A 25,954-nucleotide genomic window follows, 5' to 3' on the forward strand; every position below is an offset into this window, starting at 1 on the left:
TGTGAGGGAGGGGGAATGAAACTTTCTAATTGCCAGGCATTTCTTTGTTCGTGGTCCCTCCTCTGAGGCACCAGCTCAAGCAACCAAATACCAGAACTGATCTGTGCCAATAAACCAGTGAGGACCTCAGGTCAAAACCTTCTGCTGTGCCTGCAGCCCCCTGCCCAGAGACCCTGTGTGCCAGGGAGATGCAGGCAGGGCCGGGCAGGTTCCATGGCACGGCAAACAGGGCACCTCTGCTGGGCCCTGAGCTCTGTGTAGCCCCTACCAGCCCTCCCCCATCACCGCTGGAGCTGCAGAAGAATGTCCTCCTCCCTCTGCCACCATCTCTTCCCCCTTCCCAGCTGGAATGTGCTCAGCATGGGCCAGGCTGTGACCTGCAGCCTCCCCATGGCCTTTTCTTGCTGGCTGGGGGAAGACCAAGAAAAGCACCACGGTTGGAAAAGTGACCTTTATTTAAAAAATAAAAAGAGCAACAAACCCCAGATGTTCTGCAATAAACCCCTTGTGCTGACTTGTCCCAACACGTGTGCGGTGTCCCTGCTGACCTCTGTGGGGGCTGTGGGTGGGGGGACACCAGGCAGCCCCTCCGGGCTGGCAGCCACCTCCCCTGCTCCTGTCCCAGCCGTGAGGGCACCTCCCGGCCGGGAATGTCACGCCGGAGCGGGACCATCGCCCACAGCAGGCACTAGTCCGGGTCCGTGTGTTCCAGCCCCCTCTGCCTCCTGCTCCAGCTGCCCCGGGGCTCCCCAGGGTGATGGGAAAGCGCAGCTGGAGACCCTGCGAGAAGCCATTCCCAGGATGGGGCCGGCCCGGAGCATCCCTCGCCGGGAGCACCTGGGCTGCGGCAGAGGAGCTCGGAGCTGCGAAGGCGGAGTCGCTCCCGTGGGAGGTAAAACAAACCCAGACAAGACAAGGTGGTGGCGGTGGGTGATGGGGGTGCGAGTCAGTCCTCGGGGGCTACACCAGCCCCGCCGCCTTCTCCTGCACGTTGTACTCCTTGCTCCTCTTCACCTTCCAGCTGATGAGGGCGAGCAGCACGGTGCCCACCACCTTGTAGCCAACCTGCAGCCCCAGGTATCTACCGGGAGAAGAGGAGGGACATGCCACATCCAGAGGTGGCACTTGCAGCCGGCCCCAGGCTGGGCTGGGGCCCTGCCCTGCTCGGGGCCGGGGCACGGGGTACCTGTTGCGGAGGAAGTCGTTGTTGTAGTAGGCGCAGAAGTGGCGCTGGCTGCACTGCTGCTGCCAGTAGATGCAGGAGGAGTCGATGAGGGCCCCAAACATGGCTGGAGCTGGCAGCCAGGCTGGCGGGGAGAGAGAGGATGGAGTCAGGTGCTGCTCCCGAGGAGGTTCAGTGCCTCCTGCAGTGGCTCCAGCAAACCCCCAGCCTCGTTCAGAGATGAACACTCACCCAGCAGCCGCATTAGTAAGAACTGCACTCCGATGGCGAACGACTTCTCGTCCTGATTCACCACCCTGCAGGGGAGAAGCCACGGGAGGTCAGAGCTGCTGGTGCTAGATTTGGCCAGGACTTGGGCTGGTTGCACGTTTACGGCATCCCGTTGGTCCCAACGTGGGGAACCATCCCATCGGCTCACACCCTGCTCACCGTAACACCATCATGTACAGGGGGTTGTGGGACAGGCAGGCGACCAGGGCAGCGAAGGAGATGAGGAATATGGCAGGAAGGAGCATATGGGAGCAGCTGGCTGGACAAGAGCCCGTGTAGGCGGAGAAGAACTCATTCCCTTTCAGGGAACAGCTGTGGTAGATCTGTTGGAAACGTTTGGAACAAAACAGACGTCAGGCTCCCAGTGCCAGGAGCAGGTTTCTCGTGACGCATCGTCCCACATCCCTGTGCAGTACGCCGACAAGAGCACCAGCTCCAGTTTTAGGGCACAGCTGTGGCATCCTGTAATGGGATTTGCCACCATCTCTGTTCCTCCAAGCAGACTCCCAGGGCATTACAGCAATTCTCCGTGGCACCTTCCCAGGGCTCAGCACGTGTGGAAAAGGTTGCACCCCGTTACTGCATTTGTTGGATCCCTGCAGCATCACTGCACTGTGCCCAGCAAGGCTGCTTTGCTAAGCACTTGCTTTACTCACCGGTTGTTTGGGGTTGGAGGGGTTCGTGGTGCTGTTGGTGCAGCCAGCGAAGCAGGGTGAGATGTATTCCGTGGTGTTTTCCCGGCACACCGGGTGGAAGATCTGCTTAGAGCACTGGCACCCAACCCGTGCCTTAACCTGCTGCTGGGAATTGGGTGTACTGCCAGAAAGGAGGGGGGAAAAATTGGGAAAAAAAATTAAGAAATAGGACAGGAGGAATTAAAAAAAAAAAAAAAAAGAAGAAAAATTCCCTTTTACTAGTTGAGCAGTTTTCCTGTTCCTGTTTGGGCTGGGACACTGCCAGCAGCAGCCTGGCCTTCTGCCAGCCCCTGATCCCTGCAGGTACCTCTGGAAGTGTGCAGTGAATGTCACAGCAATTATGTTATGTCTACAAACAAGTACTCACACGCTTCTTTTCTTTTCTCTTTTTCCTTTTTTTTTTTTTTTTTCCCAGCTGAAAATTAATCAGCCAAAAGCCTGGAGAAATGGATTTGGGCTCCATCCAGAGCTGCACAAACAGATGTGCGAACAGCTGGAAACAGCACACGGACACAAACTGAAAGCAGGCATGTTCCCAAACAAGCCTGATGACTGTGGAAGTGAAGAGCACAAACCCGGTGATCTGCCCTGTCTTCCCTCACTCCCTCAAGGAGTGCATCTGCTGGAGTCACACAGCCTGAATCCCACGGGAACGTGGCACTGTGGAGCTGTCCTTGGGCACCGTGGGATGGGGCTGCTCCACCTCCTGTGGGGAGATGGCATCAGAAATCTCTTCCTTGCTGGCAGTGCACTGGGAAACGAGCTCCATGCACTCGACATCAAGCCTTGGTCATGTCAAAATGTCATTTTTATCTTAAGAAGTCATGGTAAAGAGCTAAAAATATCCACTGAGGTGAAGAGAAAGGTGATGTCCAGCTGGAACGCCAGGAGCATGTGAGGTGACGTGGACACAGTATTACTAATTTTCCCCTAAAAATCCAGAGTGAAACATTACACCCTGCTTGTTTGGCCCAGAAAATCATGGATAAACGCCCTCCCGAGCTCTCTGGGCCGTGAAGCACCCGGATCTCCTCCAAGCAGCAGGATCAAGGAGTGAGCAGCAGCATGGTGATGTCTTGTGCCTCTCCACCAGCATGTATCCCTCCCCACAGATAAGAGCTGGAGAAGCAAGGAGCTGGGAGCAGCACCTGCCTTACCTGGGGTGGTAGATGCCCTCGATGTGCCCTGTGGAGCAGCCCATGAAGAAAAGGGGCAGGCAGATGAGGATGGAGAACACGAGCACCACCACGGCGAAGCGCGGGATGGCCCGCAGGGAGAAGCAGAAGCGCTTCATGATGATCCCTCCCAGGAGCATCCCGAGCGCTGCTGCCGGCAGGTTCACAGCTCCTGCAGGAAAACTGAGCCATCAGGGAGGTCCTGCCTGCCCAGAACCCCTCCATGGGCAAGGGGCAGCTCTCTGGAACTCACAGGAGTTGGGAGAACCCACAGACCCAGCTGTTGTCCAAGACAGCCCAAACCAGAGGCAGATGGGGAACCTCAGGTCAGGAAAGTCACAGACCATCCCAAGGTGAACCCCAGGTCTCATCCAAAAATGAGCTTTCAGGGACTTCCTCTCCAGGTTTTAAAAAGCCTGGGGAATATGGGCTGATGGATATTTTTTGCCTCCATCCGTGCTCACCTATGAGGAAGTTGGCGTGGGAGGGTGAGGCACCGTACTGCTTCTCCAGGAATTTGTTGAGGAAGGTGGCCAGACCCGCAATGACGGAGGAGAAGCTGCACTGAGCCAGCACCAGGAGGATGAAGAGGGGGTTCAGCAGCAGCCTGAGGAAGATCTTTGGGAATCCTACAGGGAAACAGCAGGAAAAATGTCTTTCAGCTGTGTGATCCTCACGTCAGCGATTTGTACCGGGCAGAAACCCCCACCCTTAGCCTGTTCCCGGTAAGGATGTCTGTGGGATGATGACCATCTAGTGGAGATGTCTGCGGGCATGGGAAAGCGGGAGGGGAGACACCCCAGTGTGTCCCAGCAGCTGGCAGGACCATGGATGTGTTTTCCTGGTGGGACATTGCGTCCTCCGGCCCCGTCAGCAGAGGCAGATGGACCCTGGGAGCAGCTCTGTTTATTTAGTCTCTTACGAGTTTTCTAATTAGCAGAGAGTGCTGGAGAGCCAGCACCCATTAAAGCCCAAAGAGAGGAGAAGAGGGAACTGACAGCTCCAGGATATGACTGCAGTGGAGGAAGAGGCAAGGAGGGAGGGGCTTTATCTGGGAAGAAATCCTCCTGGAGCTAGAAGAGTCATTAATCTGGTCCCTGAGCAGTGACATCCCTCTCAAGCCTGTCTCGGCTCCACATAAACAGTGTCAGCTGCAGTGGGGTGACCTCGTCGAGGAGCTGGTGGCGCCGGCAGCCCCGTGCCTGCTCCCGGAGCTGGGGTTAACCCTCCCAGCGACCCTTTTCTTTTAAGGTCCTCAAAGCAAAATTTGGAAACAATTCAGGCCCCACAGAAGAGAGGCCTCAAGAGGTCTGTAGCCAGAGGGAGGCCGTGCCCACCTTCCTGTGGTCCTTAGGCTCTCATGGTGCCAGAGCTGGTCCACACACGGTGCTGGACTCCCAAACTTGGTGTGAATCTGCTGGCATGGTGGTCCCCACCCACCCAGCACGGCCCAGCATCCCCATCCACCCTCGCCCGGACCCACCAGCACTTTACTTTTTATAAACTCCAGCAGGGAGGTCTCTTCAGCCGCCCCTGCCTCCATCTTCCTGAGCATCCCAGCCTCCGTGTTCCGCTCCTGGGAGGGGAGAGAGCAGCAGCCTGTGGTGAGAAGGGCTGGCACTGTCCTGGCACAGGGGGGCTCAGGAGGGGCAGGGTCTGTCCCAGGGGCCTTTGACCTGCAGCCAAGCCTGACAATTACAGCAAAGCCCCATCCCGTGTGCCCTGAGCACTTCTCTGGGCTGGGAGAGCCAGGGGTGCTCACCTGGAGAAGAGAAGGCTCTGGGGAGAGCCCCTTCCAGGGCCTAAAGGAGCTCCAAGAGAGCTGGAGAGGGACTTTGGACAAGGGCCTGGAGTGCCAGGACAAGGGGGAATGGCTTCCCACTGCCATTAGGGTTAGATGGGATGTTGGGGAGAAATTCTTGGGGTGCTGAGGCCCTGGCACAGGGTGCCCAGAGCAGCTGGGGCTGCCCCATCCCTGGCAGTGTCCAAGGCCAGGTTGGATGGGGCTTGGAGCAGCCTGGGCTAGTGGAAGGTGTCCCTGCCCACAGCAGGGGTGGAACAGGATGAGCTTTAAGGCGCTTCCAACCCAAACCATTCCGGGATTCTGTGATTAAAGGGGTGGATTATCTCAAATATTACTGCAGCCCCTGAGCAGAGCAGCAAGACAACAGCTTGTTGTTGGGAGGTTTTCAGAACTTGGAAATCTTTCCTATCCTGAATCCTGACAAAAGACTTCCCTTTTAACTCTGCAAAAAGTCTGAAAATGAAAGTTGGACACAGCTCCAGCCTGGGGAGTCCTTTAGCCATAACTGTGAAATATTTTGGGTTTGATTTTACCTTTAAAGAATCGATGAGTAAACAATTTCAAAACAGAACTAAAGTCTTTTTGTAACAAAACCAGTGGGGCTTGGCTTTGAAAACACCAAAAGGATACATGCTAATTCTTTTCCATCTTTTAAATTTTGTTTTAATGGGAAAGGGTTGCTGGACTCCTTCCCTCCCTCCCACCCCTCTCCTCTGGGGACAGGTGTTCCCTCCCTGAGCACATCCCTGGCTCCAGGATGTTCCAGCCTCTGGAGATGAGGTCTCACCTCTCCTTTCAGCATGTACCGAGGGAAGAAGAAGTAAGGGATGGAGGTGAGCACCAAGCAGCCCGAGGAGATGAGCAGCCCCAGCCACCAGGCTCCGATCCACCGCTGGTCACTCGGCGTCAGGTCCACTGTCATTGCAAGGCACAAGGACACGCTGTGAGAGCTCCAGGAGTGAAAGGGACAAATCTCCATGAAAACATGGACTGGTGGAGCATGAAGAGTCCCTGTGGGCACAGCCCAAGGGTCTCTCCACTGGCACGTAAGAGCAAATGGATGGAGGTGGGAGCTCCCACCTGTGCTGGCAGCAAGACCGGCCTTGGTTGTGTTTGACCTGTGTTTCCCCTGGCCAGGACCCTGCAACACCACTCATCCCAACTGCACCGAGCCTCCCAGGGGACTGCAGGATGGATTTGGTCAGCATGGAAGCACAGTGATGGCACAGGTTTGACTCTACGCCCCAAGCCAGCCAGTGAGGCAGCGATTACGGGGGCCCGACTCCATCCTCTGCCTGGAGAGCACAGTGGGTGGGACCATGCTGCCTGTCAGGGATGCTGAGCCAAGACAGGGACTGGGAAACGGCACTCCTGGAAAAAGTTGCTCTCCCATTGTTCCAGGCTTGGTCGCTCTTTGCTTGCAGGGACCGGAGGAAGGCCCTGTGCTGGCAGAAGCTCCTGGTTTCCGAGTGGACCAAACTCTGGGCGCCTTCTCCGGAAAAAGGAGGAGAAGGTGAGAGCCTCTCTGTCTCCAGCACACACATCCTTTGGCTGGGCCAAGTGATGCTCACAGGAGGTTTGACAGATTGCTTGGCTTGGCTTGGGGCTGCCCACGGCCGGGATGTGGTGGCTGGGAAGGAACCAGCGGCTGGCTCCGGGCGGGAGCTCCGTGCCAGGGTGTGACAGGAGAGGAGCCCACACCTCACTGGAACAATCATCCCACTTCCCCAAACAGGACCACTCCACTCTGGAGCTTGGACATCATCATGGAGCGACCAGGCAGAGGCTGCTAAATCCGTCTGCCGCCGCGGGGAGTGGGCCAAGGCTTTTTGGCGTTTCCTGCTCACGTTCATTTATTATTCTTATCAGGCACCGGACAAAAATGTCAGGCAGGCTCTGATCTCTCTAAGGAAACACAGGAAAAGCCACGTTAATGATGGAGCTGGGGAGAATTCTTTAGTGATTAAGTTACCAGAGATAAGAAGCACACGCTGTGGAGAAAGCAAATTATCCCTGCGGTGGCGTCAGCTCAGCCCCTCTCTCTGCAGGTGCTGGTGGAGGGTGCTGGGGAGGAGCATGAGTAGACTCAAGGTCTCTGTGTATCCATAGGGCAGTGATTGCTCTCTGGTTGTCTTCTCCATCCCTGGATTCCTCAGATTTCCCTGCTCCTCTGCACTACCGTGCTGGGGTCGTGGGATACCTCCTCAGTGTGGTGGCAGTGGGCAGACCCCAGCTGTGACCTCCAGTGCAGCACCATGAGCTGGGCGTTGGAATGTCCCTACCCCAGGGCTCTGCTTCAGTGGTGGTGTCAGGACCACCTGTATCTGTCCTTATGGGGTGATGGAGTGGAGGTGTATGCTGGGTGTGCTTTTCCAGGTCGGGTCTTTCCGGGGCGGTGGGTTTTATGGGTCACAGGGCTGGTGGCTTCTGTCACCTTCCATCTCAGAGTGACCTTCTGACCCGCAGAGGGTCTTCAGGACCACTGCTACCTGAGCAATACTCACCAGTGGCAACCCTTCCGATATCCACGAAGAGCCGCAGCACCACGGACCCCAGCAGGTATCCAAAGGCAGGGCCGAACACGGCGATGGCAAAGAGGATGGCTGGGAAAAGGGAGCAGAGAGAGCCCTTGTGAGCAGGGAGTGGCAGTTGCCATGCAGGTATGGCTTTTGTCTTCCCAGGAGAGGCAGGAATGGTGGCACAACACACAGAAGGGAGAAACCACCCTTCATCAGGCTGCAGGTGGTGAGAAGGTCCCCGCTGCCCCTGTGCTGAAGGTGGTGTTTATGTGACAGGAACAGGAGGGGGAAGGCAGCTGCCTGTGGAAACAGTCCCTCTGCTCTGCTGCCATCAAGGCTTTGCTGACCCGGTACAGGTTGTCAGCTACACCATGAATATTCATGATATTCATGAACCCCAGGGAGCATCCAATGAAGGTGATTGAGACCTTCATTTCTTCAAGGATGCCAAGGAAACAAACCCATCCTAATCCTCAGATCCAAGGAAAAACAGTTGCTGCAAACATCAGGAGAGGTGAAAGATTCAGAGGGCAAAAAGGCCACCAGACCGCCCTGGGTGCAGCTGAACCCTCCCACTCTGAAATAGATAACCCACAAGGTCAGAACGTTTCCTTTTGACTTGTTTGCAATGACAGGATCCAAGTTCCCTCCTTGAAGGAAACTCTTTGAACAACCTTCTCAAGAAGTTTAAAAGGAGATGGTGAGCTTGAGCTGCATCAGACACAGAATGAAACAGGCCTTAGGGAGATGGAAGTTTTGCTGTGTTGAGGCAACTCAGACCCCCCGGAGCCATTCACCCTGACAGACATCCCCGCAGCCCTAAAGGGACTATAAGAAACACACCAGCCTCACTTTCCCTCCTCTTCAGAACCTTTCAGGTTCCTTCAGTCCTCCTTCCTTCATTTTCCTTGCAGATTTGGGAATTCTAAGGGATCAGTGGGACAATTCCTTGGAATGGTGATCCATCAGAGGGGATCATGCAGAGGGAGGACGAGGGTGCTGGGGCTTGGAGCAAGCTGGTACTGATGGAAGGTGTCCTTGTCGGTGGCAGGGGGTGGAACTGGGTGAGCTTTCAGGTCCTTTCCAACCCAACAAAGCATCCTGGGATTCTATGAAACAGCACAATGCACAGCAACGGTCCCACTTACCCACATACAGTGGGGAATTGTTGGCGTCTGCAAAGTCGTCCACGTAGGATATCCCAAAGGGCTGGATGGGCACGGTCCCGATCCCAGCCAGCAGCTGGGCAATGACCATCATGGCCCACACACTGCTGGCCTCCTTCTGGGGGTCCTGGGTGGTGTTTGGGCACACAAATCTACTCTCTGCATAGCACAGCTCAACCTGCCCCTGGCTTTTGTTACCTGGAAGGGAGAAAAATGACCCTTACAACACTGGGCACATCCCCTGCTTCCTCCCATACAAAATCCCCAAAGAGCAGGAATCTCCCAAACTCACTGAGTAGGCACAAACTGCTGGATTTTGGATGGATTGCTCTTTTTATTCAGCAGTTCTCATCACCCTGCCCTTCCTTTGGAGTTTTACACTGAGGTCAGGGTAGCAAATGACCAGGCTGTGATTTTAATCAAACTTTTAAGGAGTTCATGCCATGGAGTGAGGGTTTAATGAGGGCAGACCTAACTCATGGCTGGTTTTTGCTGTCTGTGGTCGTTGTTCCCTTGTGGTACCCGGACAGGGAACAGGGAACAGGGAGTGCTGCCCTCTGGGGTCAGCTGGCTGCCCTAAGCAGGACACCCTGCCCTGAATCTCTGTTGCCCCATGGCTCAAGAGCAGCCCAGCTCCTTCCAAGACATGGGCCTTGCTTCTCCATACAGCCTAGACACAGGGGGTCTTCACCCTGCTCCAGACTGCCATGGAAACTCCAACCAGGACTGAAGTATCTTCAGGGGCTGTTCACAGACTGAATTTGTTCTTTTCCATCATCAGGCAATCCTCATAATGTCAATATCTTTGCCCTGTCCGTCTGATTTTGCAGTCCATCCTCTAATCCTGTTCAGTTTAGCAAAGGTGTCGTGCAAGAATTGTGCTCTGTACAGAACTTTTGGGTCAAACACAGTTCTTGGTACTTTCCTTCAGCCTTTTTGGTGGTTTCTGGTTGTACTTCCATGGTTGTACACAAGCCTATCACTGATCAGTTGGGGTACTAGCATTACTTGACCAATGCATAATTCCTGTCCAGATCCTTGTTGTTGTACCTATTCACCCACACAGGGAGCCCGACTCTGGGCAGGGAGCAGGGTGATACCTGCTCCTTCCTCATTTCCTTTGCAGTAAGAGCAGGCCCTGTCCCAAATCCTGACCTGTCCATAGCCTGATGTATGAATTTAAGCTGCTGGAAAACTTGGCATCTGATGCCTGATTTACTCTCCAAACTCAAAAATCATGGGAGGGGGATGAGCAGAGAGCTGGGTTTCAGAGGTGGCAATCCCCATGGAGCCTGAGGCTCATCAGCATTCTGAGGATTTAGCGACCAAACCACTTTGGAAAGACCAAAGTCAGCCTTGTGGCAAGTGCTGCGGATTCTTCTGCTCATTCCATTCTGCATGGAGAAATAGAGCTGTCATCATATGCACGAGCTTGTTCCCAAAGCCTTCTCAGTTAAAGCAGCAGCCTTCCTTGGAGTGGATCCTAAGGATCCTGGCTAGAGCAGGACAGGCCCTGGGGACAGGGGAGCTTTGCTTTATCACAGAATCCCGGAATGGTTTGGGTTGGAAGGGACCTTAAAGCCCATCCCATCCCACACCTGCCGTGGGCAGGGACACCTTCCACTAGTCCAGGTTGCTCCAAGCCCCAGTGTCCAGTCTGGCCTTGGACACTGCCAGGGATCCAGGGGCAGCCCCAGCTTCTCTGGGCAACCTGTGCCAGGGCCTCACCACCCTCACAGGGAAGATTTTCTTCCTAAGATCTAATCTAAACCTACTCTCTCTCAGAGAAGCTGTGGCTGCCCCATCCCTGGAAGTGTTTAAGGACAGACTTGGAGCAATCTGGTCTATTGGAAGGTGTCCCTGCCCGTGGCAGGAGGTGGAATGAAATGATCTTTAAGGTCCCTTCAAACTCAAACCATTCCATGATTCTTTAACAGCAGCTGGAACGACACGTGCAGGAGAGGCAGAAGAAATCCCAGCTGTAATTTTTGCATCCAGAAGGGGTTCCAAAGCTATAATGACGTGAGGTTTCATCAGCATCTGCCCACCTTAAGCCTCTGCCTCCAAGCACTCTTTAAATGGTGTGTGCCCTGGAAACACCCCCTTTTTTTGGGCAGTCACCCATAACCCATCCTGGAGCAGCTGGCTCTGGGTCTGTGCGGGCACAGCTGGTGGCACTCACCGGTGCTGAGCGTGGTGTACTTGTAGGGTCCTGACAGGAAGTGGGGCAGGGTCACCAGGAAGGCCCCCAGGGCCAGCAGCAGCCCCCCCACGCCGATCACCCGCGGGCGGTGCACTCGGCTGCCGAAGTAGCTGACGAATATGATGAGCACCACGTTGCCGATCTGGAAATGGCACAGAGAAGCGGGAGGAATGTGAGAAGATGTCAAGGATGACATCCAGCCCCTATGGCTGTGTCGGGGTGGGTGGACAGGTCTCTCATCAGGAGGTGTCCCCTCACCCTGCGTGGTCACAGTGCGTCAGTGCTCCCTTCTCATCTCCAGCCAGAGGGTCACTCCTTGGCCTCGGCCACCTCTGTGCGTCCCTTGTTGGCAACAATGACATCACAGGGAAGCTGTGGCTGGGGCTTTTTTCACCCCACAGGCATCACAGAACCATTTAGGTTGGAAAAACCCTCTAAGACCATCAAGTCCAACCATTCCCCCAGGTTGCCAAGGCCACCACTGACCCATGTCCCCAGGTGCCACATCCACACATCTGTTAAACCCCTCCAGGGATGGGGACTCCACCACTGCCCTGGGCAGCTGTACCAGGGCTGGACAACCCTTTCAATGAAGAAATTTTCTCTCATACACAAACTAAACCTCCCCTAGGGTAATTTGAGGCCACTTCCTCTTGTCCTGTCCCTTTTTCCCTGGGAGAAGAGATTGACCAGTGTGGCATAAACTGACAATTCCTCCAAAACCAGCAAGGAATGAAACATAGTGCCTCCATTCCTGTGACTCAAGCAGACATGAGCCCTGCTACAAAGTTCAGCTCACTGCAAATATTTGTGACCCTGGACATTTGCAACTGCAGGTAGCACCATCTAAAAGCCATGAAATCACTCAGTTCACTGAGGCGAGTGGGTGAACACCACAAAATTTCCATTACATGGGCTTTGACAGCTCGGGACAAGCTAAACATCATTTTAACTTTGGCATGTTGAAGCTGTCCCTGCTCATTGCAGGGCATTGGGAAAGATGGCCTTTAAAGGTCCCTTCCAACCCAAACCATTCTATGTATGGCTAAGAAAACTTTGTATTTATGTTTGTGTGGGCTCCCTTGTTTGTCTCTTTGTGGTTTTTGTTCTTGGAATTGCTGCAGGCACCAACCCAGTAAGATTGTTGTCCTGGACAGGCAGGGCAGCTCCCACAGTCACAGACAGCAGGAAGTCTCAGTGGGCCCTGAGACACCTTTTAAATCCCAAACGTTCATGCTGGTTGAGGTAAGACTTGGACACCCACTTCCCCAAGGATCCAGGAAGATTCCCAGTGTGCAGCTCCTTGATGGAGCACCCCATGTGCTCACCAGGGAGCTCACAAACAAGTCTGCTGCCACTTGGTGCCAGCCAAAAAGTCTCTGCCAGCAGGTCTTTCCTGGCCTTTGCCAGGCCTTGAGGAGCTGCTAGGAAGGACAGAATTCCTGAAAATATGAACAAGAAAACTCATTCCAAGGGATTTCTTGATGAGAAAGTGTTTGTGAGAAAATCCTCAGCCAGCTCGGAAATATGCTTGAGGGCAGGGTTAGATGGGAAGGAATTCTTCCCCGTGAGGGTGGTGAGGCCCTGGCACAGGGTGCCCAGAGAAGCTGGGGCTGCCCCTGGATCCCTGGAAGTGTCCAAGGCCAGGCTGGCCATTGGGGCTTGGAGCCGATAGTGGAAGGTGTCCCTGCCCATGGCAGCTGTAGAATGAGATGGGATGGGCTTTAAGGTCCTTTCCAACCCAAACCATTCCGGGATTCCATCCAGTGAAAGTCAGCTCTTGTCCAAGGGCCACCACCACGTGACCATCCGTTCACCTCCCTGGACGTGGCAGAGCAGAACGAGGGGTGATGAAGTGTCCCAGAGCCCAGCACAGCTGCTCCTCCCAGCACACAGAGGCTGAGGTGTGGACAGCCCTGAGACCCTGTTTTGGGAAGGTGCCCCCCACATCCTGGCCACCCCTTGGCTGTTCCTCTCCCTGTTACCTCGTGCAAGCTGGAGATGAAGCCTGAAGAGAGGCTGGAGAGCCCAAAGCGCTTCTCGATGGTGGTGAGGCTGCTCTTGAAATTAGCGCTGTAGAGGAGCTGGGAGAGCTGGAGGAGCCCATGGCACAGCACAAACACCTGTGGGCAAACAAAGAGTGCCCCCCCAGTGAGGACCCAGTGGGAATCACAGACTCATTAAGGTTGGAAAAGACCTCCAAGGTCATCAGGTCCAACCTTTGACCAAGTACCACCATGCGCACCAAACCGTATCGAGAAGTGCCACATCTACTCGCTGTTTGAACACTCCCAGGGATGGTGACTCCACCACTTCCCTGGGCAGCCTGTTCCAACGATTAAGCACTCTTTCAGTGATGAACTCTTCCTGATATCCAATGTGAGCCTCTCCACGCACCCCTTGAGGCCGTATGAGACCACAGTGCCCTGCTGCTGCGTAACTGCTGGTGACCACATCCTGCAGGAGCGTGTTCCAGCCGGCTTCAGCCAACGGCTGCACCTCTGATATGGAGCAGCCTGGGATTCACTCAGCTGGAAAGTCAATTAACAGAACCTGCTCCAAGGGGTGTTGCTAGAAAAAGTCGAAAAAAGGCGTTAAAAGCCCCAGAGGGAGAGGATGAAATCTGCACAGCGTGGTCTCACTACTGGAAGGCTCCAAAGTCATATTCCAAACCCAGCATCTTCCCTTGAGCCAGGCAGTGAGCTGAGCCAGGAGCCAAACTGAGTGGAGGCAGAGGAGGGAATACAGAGAGTTTAGGGAGAAATCTGGTTGAAAGAGCCCGGGTGGGCTGCGAGAGGAGAGCGCTCTCAGCCAGGGATGCAAGAGGCAGCTCACAAGTGTCTTTTGATCTATATTTAGTCAGAACAGTTTTCCTTTATTTTTCTTGGAAAGGAATGCATCCACACGGTGCCAAAAGTATTTTAAAATCAATTTAAAAAAAAAAAAAGAAGAGGGGGGGGGGAAAGGTCTTTTTATTTAGATTCACAGGAAATCAAATATTTGCTGAATACCGGAAGACTGTCCCTCAAAGATAACGTCGGGAAGTGCGGGATGATGGATGGGGGATCAAAGGTACTGCAGGGCTGACAAATTCCTGATGTTCTTGGCCAGGAGAGCAGCAATAGTCCTTATGAGTATTTCTTTGGAAGGGCAGTAGCGCCCAGTAGCCCTAACCCACTAAAGGATAAAAAAAAAATCCAAAAAGACCAAAATTGTCCACCCATCTTGGAGGATGCAAATTCCATTAGTGGGTGGAGTTGTGTTTTGGGAGCAGAGGATGATGCAGGGCCAGGTCCGGCAATTGTAGCAGAATTTGGGTAGAAGATGGGCAAGAAAGTGGTTTCTCGGGAATCTTTCCCTGCAAGAGAGGAGAGATCCAGCCAGAAGACCTTGCTGGGAATCTAAAAGCATAAGGGATGGGAGAGATGCTGACAGACAGCAGAAGAAAAGAGGATGGAGGTGAAGGAGAAGGAGAAAGTGGAGCCCTGGCAGTGGGAGGACAGGCTTGGAAAAACATGGAGACCACAGGGAAAATGATGGAGAAAGGCAAACACCCCAAAAAATGAGAAAAGAAGAATCAAAGGCACAAGCTGCCATCACGGAATCCCCGGCCACATCTCGGAGGGGTGAGAGCAGGCAGGCTGGCATCAGGCTGGCATTGCCATCACAATAACCAGGAGAGGACAAAGTCCCAAGCTGGGACTTTGCCCTGACAAAAAGTTGCAGGACAGGAATTTGGGGTGTAACGTGGGAAATCCTCCCAGACAGGGACAAAGTGGAAGTGAAATATCTGCCAGTAAACTCATGAAGCAGAATGACCTCTCCAGCCTCCCACTATCAGCTCGCACACTCGAAATCTCATCCCAGCACAAAATCCTGTGGGTGGAAACTTCCAGCACCTTCCCCAGCCCTGACCTGGAATCACCATGGGCTGATCTGGAGCAGAGAGGTGACTCCTGTGAGGATGGGAACTGGAGAGGGGATCTTGTTCCCTGAGAACATCAGTTTTTGTTCCTGTGGCTCTGGCCAGACTCTACTGAAGCCACTGGAGCAAGGAAGCGCCGGCTGAACAGCAGCGGTCCGGGACCGCCCGAGCTGCAGAGCAGCTGGAAGCAGAGCTCTCCTGGAGCCAGGCGTCAGCCGGAGAAGCAAAGCTGTTTACCAACAGGGAGGGAAGAGGGTGGATCACTGAGGCCGAATTTAGCGCAGCAAATGTCAGCCCGATCCCAGGGCAGATGGGGAGACGGAGTGTCGGGGACAGAAACGATGCTGGCACGGAGGGAAGATGAGGACGAGAGGCAGCCTGGCTCCCCGGAATGCTGGGGGGTTGGCAGGAGATGGATGGGCTGGAGGCATGGAAGGAGCATGGGAATCACAGCAGGAGAGGAGAGGGACAAGCCATGGATGGAGAGGGCAGGGAGGAAAAGGCAGAACTACCAGGAGATGGCCTGAGATGTGTTTGTGCCTTGGTGATAACCTGGGATGGCCAAAACAGAGCCCTGGATCCTGCGATGCCTGGGACCATGCTGGGGCTGCCTGCCAGGAGGGAAGGCAAGGTGGGAGAAATGCAGCTGGAGAGCACCAGCGAAGGGAGGGGGAAACCTTGGTGTGTGACTGTTTCCCCCTGCCCATGGGTCCTTCTAATCCAGCTCTCGTCTGCAGGATTAACCGGAAAGGCAGCAAAGCCAGAGGGATGCTCCAGGGATGTGATCCCACCCTGAGACCACACAGCAGCCTCAGCCCTCAGATGTGCAGAGCCCAGAGAATGGGAGGGGAAGGGCAGGGGTGATTTTTTTTCCTTGGGAGGAAGCTGCCACCCAAAGCAGAGAAAGGCAAAACAACCTTTGCTCCAGGAGTTCTGCAGCTGGAGCATGGCTTTTCCAGACGCACTCCAAGTGTCTGGAGGTGAGATGAGGCCGGATTCAAGACTTCCCCTGCATTCAGCAGACTCAGTTTTCATTAAAATAAGGACATCCCAAACCTTGAAGGCTCTGAGTGCAAAAAACTGGGAGAAGGCCTTACTTGGCTCCAAAAGAAGCCCACGTACCCCCTGAGGCTGGTAGACATGAGGGGCACCACTCTCCTGTGTCCCCTCACAGGTCTCTCCCATCCCTATCCCTCTTCCCACGCATTCCCATCCCCACATGTTCGTGCCGACCACCCACGGCCCGCTGGTGCATGGAAACCAGCCCTGGCCTGGCCCTTCCAGCTGCACCAGATGTGCTGTGCTGCCCCGTGCACCCGCCGAGCAGCTCCGGGAGGGGAGGGAGCTGCCGTAATCCATCTTCCCTGATGACAAGAAGGGGTTCTTAAGGGAGAGCCAAGGTCACTTGCAGGGAGGTTTCACTGACACAAAGCCGACACGAAGGCGAAGGCACGGTGGGAGGTTGAGGAGCCGGGGGCACTCCCAAGTGCTGACCCTCCGGAGCGGAGGCTCCCACAGGAGCCTGGGGTATTTTTGGAGCTGCAGGCAAGGAGTAATTGCAGACAGGCAGGGAGCAGCACGGGAAGGCCAACGGCGTGCACCCACATGGACCCCCCCAAAATCCTCTCGTCATCCTCCCCACGCTTCCTTCGGAGCAATCCTGACTCCAGGCTGTTTATACAAGGCGCTCGACTCCTTTCCAAAAGGAGCTGCGTTTAGAAGGGAAGCAAACTCCTGGGGGAGACAGGCTGCTCCTCCCACCCAGCTCGTGGGGACCAGCAGCTCCCCGGGCAGTGCTTCTTCCAAAGGAAGAGAAACCCACCTCACTGCAGGGAAGGGAGAGGACCTTTCCTTCCATGCTCTGGACAATGGGAGCTGGAAAGGATTCGGTCAATCCCGGCCTAAAGCTCCGAGATGTGTCCAACAAATACTCAGGTTTCATTTCAAAGGAGTGAACCACCTCTATGGAGCCTCCAGGGATGTCCAGGAGTCAGGATAAGACTCCTCCAGGCAGGAGACTCTGCTCTGCAGGGACCATGGGTTTGGGAGGATCCTGCTGCATGTGGCATGGCCATTGCTCCACCTGGAGGAGTGAGGTAAGGGTTAATTCCTGGCTCTGTTTCCACAGCTCATATCCAAAGTCATCCCTCACCTCATTTTTCAGTGTTTTCCCCTTGGCAGCCCTGGTTGGAGATAAGGAGGGTGGAAATGCTGACGGCACTTGTGCTAATCTCTGTGCCCAGCATCCTTCCCACGGCAGTGGGGATGGAAAGAGCCAGGGCTTTGTTCATTAGATGGACACAAGGACTGCCTGGAGACCTGGAGACCCTCACAGAACCTATCCAAGTGCTCCCAGGTGACCGAAGACACCGAGGTAGGACATGGCCAAGAGCAAAATTAATCTGGCTGGAATAAACCTTTGGAAAGGACTAGGAGTAAGGATGCTCCATTATCGCAGAGTGCTATTGGAGTTGTGTCCAAAGCAAAATTGTTTGACTTTAGTGGAAAGTCAGAAGACTTTCCTCCCAAAATCAGGAAACATTCCTCCCAAAGCAGGAGACTCCAACCCGCCCACCTCTGGAGACTCCCTTCACTTTAATCTCCTGAGTTTGCAAGAGAAGAAAAGGAAAGGGAGGGGGGAACTGTAGGAATTATTAAGAATATCCCCAAAATTTTGCTAGGGAGAAGACAGGTGTTTATTTTAGAGTTTGTGTATCATCAACATTTACTGCACTGGGAGATCCTCCCCTAGTAGGACAGCTGAGGTCACTCAGGCCAAAAGGAATGTATCAGCTAGAAATGGGAAGCGTGGGGATGTGTGGGGAAATCCATCCCTCCTTGGCATCACTTTCCTATGGGCAGCTGCCTGGATTTGTGGATCAAAAAGTACCATGGAAGATGAAAAAAAGCACAGCATTTCCACGAAAGGAGCCAAATACCCTGCACAGAGCCCTTCCTTTGGAACCTCTGAGCCTGGTCCGATGGCAGACGTTGGCTCCTAAGTGGGATTTCTATTGCAAATAATAAAAGAATATAAAAATTAACCTGATCAGGGATTTCCTGAAGCATGCTGGAATGACAGCTGCCTACTGTCACGTTTTACACCCCCCGACTGTCACGTGCAAAGGCAATATTTGCTCTTTTTGCAACAAACACAGACACGGGATTTCCTGGCACTGTATCCCGGTGACTTTGCGAGGCCCATGTGAGCCCAGCTTTGCCCAGAAGGGAGGATTTTGGCTGTGGAGGATTGCTGAGACAGACAATATCTGCTGAGACAGACCCTCAGCGTGTGACACTCCCCAAGAAAATACTGCCTGCAAAATAGGATGCCGGGCATCCAGCAGCCTTTCCTCCCTCGGGCAGGTTGGGTTGGTTGGGTCTTCACTCCCTCATTCTTTCCCGAAGGTCTCCTTTCGTTCCGGGGCATCAGGATCCGATCAGGGTTTCCTGGAGGGCAGGTCCAGGCTGGCTGGGTTTTGCCTGACCCAGAAGTGTGTGCAAACACTCCTCCCGCCCTGCCTCGTGCTCCCTATCAGCGTCACTCCTGTCCCGTCCTGCTCCCAATAATCTTATCTACACTGACCACTCCTTGCTTGTGTTTGGGCACCCAACCACCTCGCCCCTCATAAAATTACCTTGTCTCAGGTCTCCTAGACCTTGATCCCACTAAACTTTCCAACCCATCTTTTTCCTTATCCCACTGCTGGTGTTGCTGGTGAAGACCAGGTGGTTCTTCCCTTCTGGAGGCTGATCCCACCAAAAGCAGACGTAAACACAGTGCTGGACCATCCAAACCCAACCTGTGCTCTCTGGTGCCAGCACCATCACCACAAATGCTGGACAGCCCTGGTCACTGCAGGTCCTTCTCCTCATGTCACTAAGGACCCTCCTTGTGTCTTTGCCACAAACTCTCATCCAGCCCGCCCCGCCTGCACAGAGCCCAGGAGTGGAATATTGCCTTGATTTTCTTGCTTGAATCAATGGCTCTGTTCAGCCATGGCTTTCTCCTTTCAGTATTTCCCTCTCCAAACCTACAGCCACGCTGCCTCCAGATCTGTGACTTGATGAATCTCCTGTTCTGGCTAAACAAAGCAATTCACAATCATTTCCAACAGGATATGAGAGCACAACTGGTACATCTCCAGGCTTCTGGAATACACTCCTCAGCAAATTCCTTTAGTCCCTTGGAAGGAAGGGACAAAAAACTTACCCTGCTGCTGTTGGGACCTCAGACCCCAAGGCCAGGCTCCTGTTTCCTCTGCAGGAGACATCCAGCCTCCCCAGAGAGGGGAGAGCTCCCTGCTCCTGTCCACTGCTCCTCCCTGCGTGCTCCCAACACCTTCACCCCGGGATGATTTCAAGCCTTATCACCCTCTGAGAGCCCACAGTCTCCTCCTGACCTTGTTGTCCCCTCTCCTACCCTCTTCCATCCCCTCCCTGTCCCTGCCCCTGTACAACACCCAGTTTAAGCCTCTCCTAAGGCTTTTAAACCTCTCCCTGGATCACCTCCGGCTGACATAAGTGAGAATAATTCTCTGTTGTCCTCCTGTTTCCTTTTCCATGCCAGGCGGTCTGCAGGCATGGAAAAAAAGCCTCCCCCTGCCTGCACTCGCAACACTTTCACACTGCTCCTCTGTGCTCTCCAGCTTCCAGCTGAAACCAGTCCAGCTCCTCTAAATCAAAAGATATTTATAAAGCTCTCCTCCTTGTCATCTTTCTGGGGATCCCAAAATCAATTAAAATAGTTCAAAACCACGAATGAGACAGTAAAGGCGAAGAAGCCAAAATATCTGAGGCCCTGTAAACAGAGAATTCCTGTGAAATAATCCTTTTCCAGTGGTTGTCTGGGAGCAGAAAACGGACATAGGATCATGGCACCATTAAGGTTGGAAAAGACCTCCAAGATCATCAAGCCCAACATGAGCTTAAATCACATGGCTGGGGCTCTGGACTGGGGGACACTGATGGGGTCCCTGGCCATGTGTGGACATCCAAAGGCCCAACCATCTCCTCCACCTTTTAAAACTGTTTTAACCATTTAGGCTGTGAGGCGCTTGGTGTCCCAGTGCCACCAGGTGCTGGCATCCACCTGAGGGTTGGGCTCATCCTGCATTTGCTGAGCAGCGCAGCTGTGTCCCCCAAATCCCAGTGCCAGTCAGCACAGCCCTGGGAGCTCTGGTGAACATCCCAGCAGGGGGATGTCCCTGCTCATCACAGAAACCACAGAATCACAGAATGGTTTGGGTGGGAAGGGACCTTAAAGCCCATCCAGTGCCACCCCCTGCCATGGGCAGGGACACCTCCCACTAGCCCAGGCTGCTCCAAGCCCCGTCCAACCTGGCCTTGGACACTGCCAGGGATCCAGGGGCAGCCCCAGCTTCTCTGGGCACCCTGTGCCAGGGCCTCAGCACCCTCACAGAGAACAATTTCTCCCCAATATCCCATCTAAATGTCTCCCCATCTCCACCAACGCTGTGGGGTTACCGGGATGCTCCACGTTTCTGGCCCAGGTCAGAGCTCAGCAGCCCCAAAACCTCCCAGCTGCAGAACCTGAAGGTCTTTTGTGTTGTGCTCTGCCTGTTCCAGGGGGATCAGGGTGGAAGCAGCTGGCACTCAAACCAGAAGCAGTGGCTGGGCTGGTTCCAGGTGTGAGGCACGGCAGGCAGCCCTCACGCTCCGGCTGGGCCAGGCGGGGCCCGGCTGGGCCACCGTCAGTGAATACCCACGAGTGACCGGGAGTGACTCCCTCAGCACCACTCAGACCTGTCACAGCCGGGCTCCAGAGGGAGAGCAGAGCACCTGGAACCACACGGATCCGAGCCCACGGCCACTTCCACAGGGAATTGCTTCCTGAAGCGCAGCTGCACGGCTCCTGCAGCCCGAGCGGTGTCCCCATGACTCCATCTCCATCCCACTCTTCAGGCCCCCATAGAATCCCTCAAACTGCCCCTTTCCAGCAGGATTTTTCCCTCCCTGATGCCCATCCCTGGCATCAATGTGCTCCCACACCTCCAGATGTCAATGGTGATGGGCCCAGGTCTGGAAAACGCCCTGAAAGGGATGGGGTCTGGTGCAGGGTGTGGTGGTCCCTGTCACAGGGAACTTGGAGGGGCAAGATGGTTTACACGGCAAAAGAATTTGTTATTTTGCCCCCAACCCAGCAAAAGACACCCTGAACATGATCCCAGCACGTGGGCTTTGGGTATTAAACGAGCTTCGGGGGGAAAACGGGCTTTTTCTTTCTCCCTTAAGAACAAAGAGGGTTCTTCAAAGGACTCCTTTTCAAGGAGGTATGTGGGAATTTTAGGTGTGAATTCTTAAAAAGCTTTTTGTAACTTTATTGACAGCACGTTCCTGGAACATCTTTGAAAATATAGCTGCATTCTCTTCATGCATAACTAGGTTGCTGTGATTCCCTGGTTTTGGGCTGCGATTCCCTGGATTTTGGGCATCCCTGTGCCCCCAGCCTCTGACCGGGATCATCTCCGTGTCCCTGGCTGTGATTCCCTGGATTTTGACTGTGATCCCATGCATTTAGGCTGTGATTCTCTGGATTAAGGCTTCCAAGTCTTAGTCGTGTCCTTCCAAGCCTGTTAAAAGTAGGGAATTCTGTTGTGTTGGAAATACTGTCCCCAGCAGAAACTGCCATTGCCTGTACGAGGATGTTGTGTCTGATGGCTCTGGGTGGGGGGTGAAGGGGGGGTGATGCCTGCAGCTTCCCATAAAATTTGGGTCTGGATGAGGCTTTTTTATAATCCATCATTCACAGCACCAGTGGCTTCTTGTACAAACAGGAGCTAGAAACCCCTTCAAACCCAGGTGCTGACCACGCCATGCCTGCTGATGACCATTCACTCCAAAACTCCCCAAACCTGGAAATAGCACTGTGCCACTTTGACGTCCTACTCATTTTTGGGGGCTGAGGAGACTGACACTGCACACAGGCTGATGCTTTCTGACCCTGAGGCATTTCTTTTGCTAATATATCTATTTCTAATGTGAATGTCACAGGACAGGAAGAGCGAACAGATCAGGAAAGGGTGGGGGTTTTGTTACCTGTCAATTTATACATTTGCTCTTAAAAGCAAGAATATGTCTCGGAGGGATGGGTGTCCTGACTGCCCACCATCCCAGATGGAGCACACCATCCCTCTGATGCCAAGGAGCTCGTTGGACAGAGCTTGAACTGCTCCTTCACGCTCTTGCACGGTGCCGCTGTCGGGCTGTTGACTTTTTAAATCAGAAACAATTTCAAACCAGAAGTTTTAAAAGAAAAAGTTTAAAAAGCAGTTTTAAAGCTTTTCTTCAGGCCATGGTTTTCCTGCCACCAGCAAAGTGACACCCCCGAGTCATCTGTCCTTGGCCAGATGCCCCTAAAAGGTCCCATCCAAGTGCCCTGGGGCGTGTGGGGTGCTGAGCACCCAGCCTGACTCTGGGGCACCCACATCCCACACCCTGTGGCTGCCTATGGGGTGAACAGATGGAGTAGCATTTATTTGTTGGGGCTTTTGTTTCTTAATCCGAAAGTTCGACATCCTGCAAGAGGGTTTGGCAATGTTTTTTTCACTCCACGCTATTTTTCCGTGCTGCCAGTTTCAGGAAAGAGCATGAATTCCAAGGAGGGCTCTGATTTTGGGTGACTTTATTCACCCCAAGTCATGGTCATTACTGCAGCAGCCTGGAGGGGGCTGGGGACACATTTTGCACCTCCAGCAGAGCAGGGGGCAGGTCAGCAGTCCCCTCCAGAGGAACATCAGTGCAGCCCAGAGGCAGCCCCAAATCACCCAGGGTAATCTCAAGGTCTTTCTCTTGGAGCCCACACCCAAAAAGTGCCATCAAGTCACCTGCTGGAATAGCCCAGCCTGGGCAGTGGGGACCTTCAGGGGTATAGGACTGGGAGACATCATCTGGGATGATGCCTCCAGCCCTGAGAGCTCTCAGGAGGAGCAGCCGCTTGGGAACAGCCCCATGGTACCCTCAGCATTCCCACAGAACCCCAGCACCGTCCGGGGAGGAGCGGGCAGCCCCGTCCTTCATGCAGGGTGAGAGAAGCTCGACGGCAAACAAACCCCAAACCCATCCCTACCACGACACCTCATCCACGGCCACACATCCCGAAAACCCCGGGCTGGGAAGCGCTGACAAAGCACAGCACACACGCTCGGATCCAGGAACACCGGTGGGGAATCAGCCCGGCCTGGCCAGCACCGGCAGCACCGGCACGAGGGGGTCCTGCCCGCCGGTGGCCACTCGCCCATCCCCGGAGCCGCTCTGCCCACGGCAGCCTCCCAAAAACTGCGCCTGGCTGCTCCGGGTGCCGATGCGTGGAGGTGCTGCCAGGTGAAGCATGGAAATCCCCCCCTTCCAGGGACATCCAGGCGGATGTCCCTGGGACAGGAACCAGCACGTGCAGCAGCCTCGGTGCACATCCACGAGCGGGGGGAAAAAAGGCAGGTGAGGGGCGGTGTAAAGGCAGGTGGCTGGCAGGGCGTGAAACGTGACCCACGGCCGCGGCGAGCGGCGTGTCCTCACACAGGCACTGCGCTCAGGAGCCTGGAGCTCAGGCAGGGGCCGGCTCTCAGGTGGCAGCAGGTGAGGAACTGGGCAGGCAGCACCGGAAAACCCACTTCAACCCACCGAGCTTTTGTTTCTGTCACTCAAAAACCTTGCTCACCCAAGTTCTTAAAGCAAGCCCGTGTTATTCTAGGGCAGTGTTTTCTTTTCGCACCAGGATGTGGTTAATCATTCCCCAAGCAGCAGCACACCGTGTACCAGACGCTGTGGGGAAGCTCACGGAGAGCTGCTCTATGGGGTGAAAACCCCACGTGCCGTGTAGGGCATCACTGCGAACCCACAGAGCCCCCCGGCCCTGCCCGGGCACCGAGCAAGTCGGGATTACCCAGGGCTGCCCCAGGAGCTGATGTTCAAATTCTGCATCATCAAACACCCTTCGTTCCACCCGCGGTGCGTGCGAGGGACGTGGGGATGCGAGGGGTGGGCTGGGGTCCCTCTGCGGGCAGGAATCCCCCTCCCTCCCCGCGAGCATCCCTGCCCGGCTCCCATCCTTACTTTGATGTTGCAGAAGATACTCCTGGAGCAGGTGCTGGAGCTCTTGGTGATGTCAGCTGGGGATTTGCCGACTTCAGGGTGGACTCCCATCGCGAGGGCTTCCCGGGGAGCCCGGAATTGCTGGGCTGCGCTTGGGCTCCCGCCGCTCTCCGGCCCGTCCCGGCGCCCGCAAGCCCGCACGGACTGTGCCGAAATCCCTCCAAGGCTGCGAGTGAGCCAGGCAGCGGGAGCGTCAAGTTCTTATAAGTCGGCTCCCGGGAGCGATGATGAAACGCTTTCTCCTCCCTCTTTTGCTTTGTGCACCGAGGGAACTTTAAAGCCGCAGGAAGCCAAGGCAGTGCGCAGGGAGCAGGTGGGAGCGAGGGCTCGGCGAGCCCCGGACACTTCGGGAGTGGGGGGCTCTGGGGGTGTGACAATGCTCTGCCCACCCGTGGGAACACCCCGAGCCGCCGCTGGACTCATTTTTGGGGGATGGGGACGGAGTCATGGGGACACCTGCCAGGCTGCAGGACGTGGCTGGACAAGGGAACGGCGTTGGCAGACGGAATTTTCCCGCAGGGAAAACGACTGGGATTTTAATTCAAAGGCCCCCTGAAGGGGCGAGAGGAAGGGAAGGCACCTTTCAGCAACTGATTTGGTGGTAGGAGGGGGAAACTGAGTGGCCAGATGGAGAAATCCTTCCCTGGGCCGAGGGGTTTTGGAGGGATAAAACCCTTCTGTGTTTGTTTTTATAGAAAAAGCTGCATTCGTGAAGATCCCGAGCGCTGTTCCTTTCACCAACACCTCTCGGGGCTCTGTTTATGCAAAGCACTGATTTATTTTGCAAGCTCCTCTCAGGGGGAAACGCGTCAGAAGGAGAAGGGCAGGTTGATCCAGCCGGAGGAGAAACCAGCTTTTCAAGGGTTTTGTCCTTATTATCGCTTTCCCTGCGTAAAGCAGGTGGGGAGAGCAGGGGCAGCCCATGCGAGACAGTGGAGCCCACCCTGAGCTGTCCTGAGGCTGGAGAAATAAATCCCAGTTCCCGGCGTGGTTCGAGGGCTGGCGGGTCCCTGTGTGTGGTTCCAAGGAGCCGAGCCCCTCCCGGTGGCACTCCCGGTCCCAGCGGGCCCGGGCCGTGGGCGCTCACCACGAGAGGGTGCCTGGAACCCTCGGGATGTGAGCCTGCCTAGGGCAGTGTGACAGTCGGGACTGCTGAGATAAAAAGAGCTCATTTCGGCTGTCAGCCGCCCAGTTTCTGAGCCCTGTCCCAGGACAGGTGGGTGTCACTGGCCTTGGGGTGGCAAAAGAAGCATCTTCTTTTCCAGCTCTCTTTTTCCACACCCATCCCCAAATTTGCCAGATATGGGGCCAGGACATGGCGTGAAGAGACGCTTTTTTCCCCGTCAGAGTCAGCCAAGCCCTTTTACCCAACATTCTGTGGCAAGATATGGAAGTTTCAGCCTTACCAAGAGAAAAAGCTCAAGCAAACCAACATCTCTGCTCCTCTCCCATCCTCCCCGGAATCCCAGCGTGCCACTGACCCAGTTTTTCAGGCAGTGCCTGACCCGCTCCCTACCGGCCCCGTCTCTCCGTTTATTCTGCAGCAGCCGTGACGCTGACTTTGTCATAACAACCCCTCCACACAGCAGCTGTTCTGGCCACTGACTCCAGCTTTTCCCCACTAATTTGTCTCCATACAGCAAAACATGGTGGGGAAGATGCCCGACAAGTCTGAGCCCGACCTGGCAGCAGGAAAACACCCCTGCCCTGATGCCCTGTGCCATGCATGGGGTTGGACACCCCGTGAAGGGGGTTGGGGACCCCCACAAGGGGAGGCAAAAGGCTCTGGTGGGTCAAAAGGGAATTGGGACTCTCTGCATCTGCCTCTGGTGAACACTTCTGGGGGCTGGATGTCGCTGCCCCACTGGAAATGTTTAGATGGGAAAAGCCCTCTAAGACCATG

General features: G+C 54.8%; 1 protein-coding gene across 2 annotated transcripts; it reads right to left on the bottom strand.

Moving 5' to 3' along the window:
• Positions 1-436: 436 nt before the first annotated feature.
• On the bottom strand, positions 437-24,250 carry SLCO2A1 (solute carrier organic anion transporter family member 2A1). 2 transcript variants are annotated; one of them, XM_032119007.1, is made up of 14 exons: positions 24,013-24,247; positions 13,001-13,138; positions 10,995-11,157; positions 8,795-9,010; positions 7,632-7,730; positions 5,915-6,042; positions 4,818-4,899; positions 3,788-3,952; positions 3,306-3,495; positions 2,110-2,269; positions 1,613-1,776; positions 1,415-1,479; positions 1,187-1,307; positions 437-1,081 (listed from the first exon to the last, which is right to left on the bottom strand). In XM_032119007.1, the coding sequence occupies exons 1-14, from the start codon at positions 24,100-24,102 to the stop codon at positions 961-963; spliced, it is 1,902 nt and encodes a 633-aa protein (XP_031974898.1). In that variant the 5' UTR covers positions 24,103-24,247; the 3' UTR covers positions 437-960. The 2 variants fall into 2 exon arrangements, with proteins under 2 accessions (XP_031974898.1, XP_031974899.1); XM_032119008.1 differs by lacking the exon at positions 13,001-13,138 and having other exon boundaries at positions 24,013-24,250.
• Between the last annotated feature and the right edge of the window lie 1,704 nt (positions 24,251-25,954).

Source organism: Corvus moneduloides, chromosome 10 (assembly GCF_009650955.1).
Source record: "Corvus moneduloides isolate bCorMon1 chromosome 10, bCorMon1.pri, whole genome shotgun sequence".
NCBI lineage: Eukaryota > Metazoa > Chordata > Aves > Passeriformes > Corvidae > Corvus > Corvus moneduloides.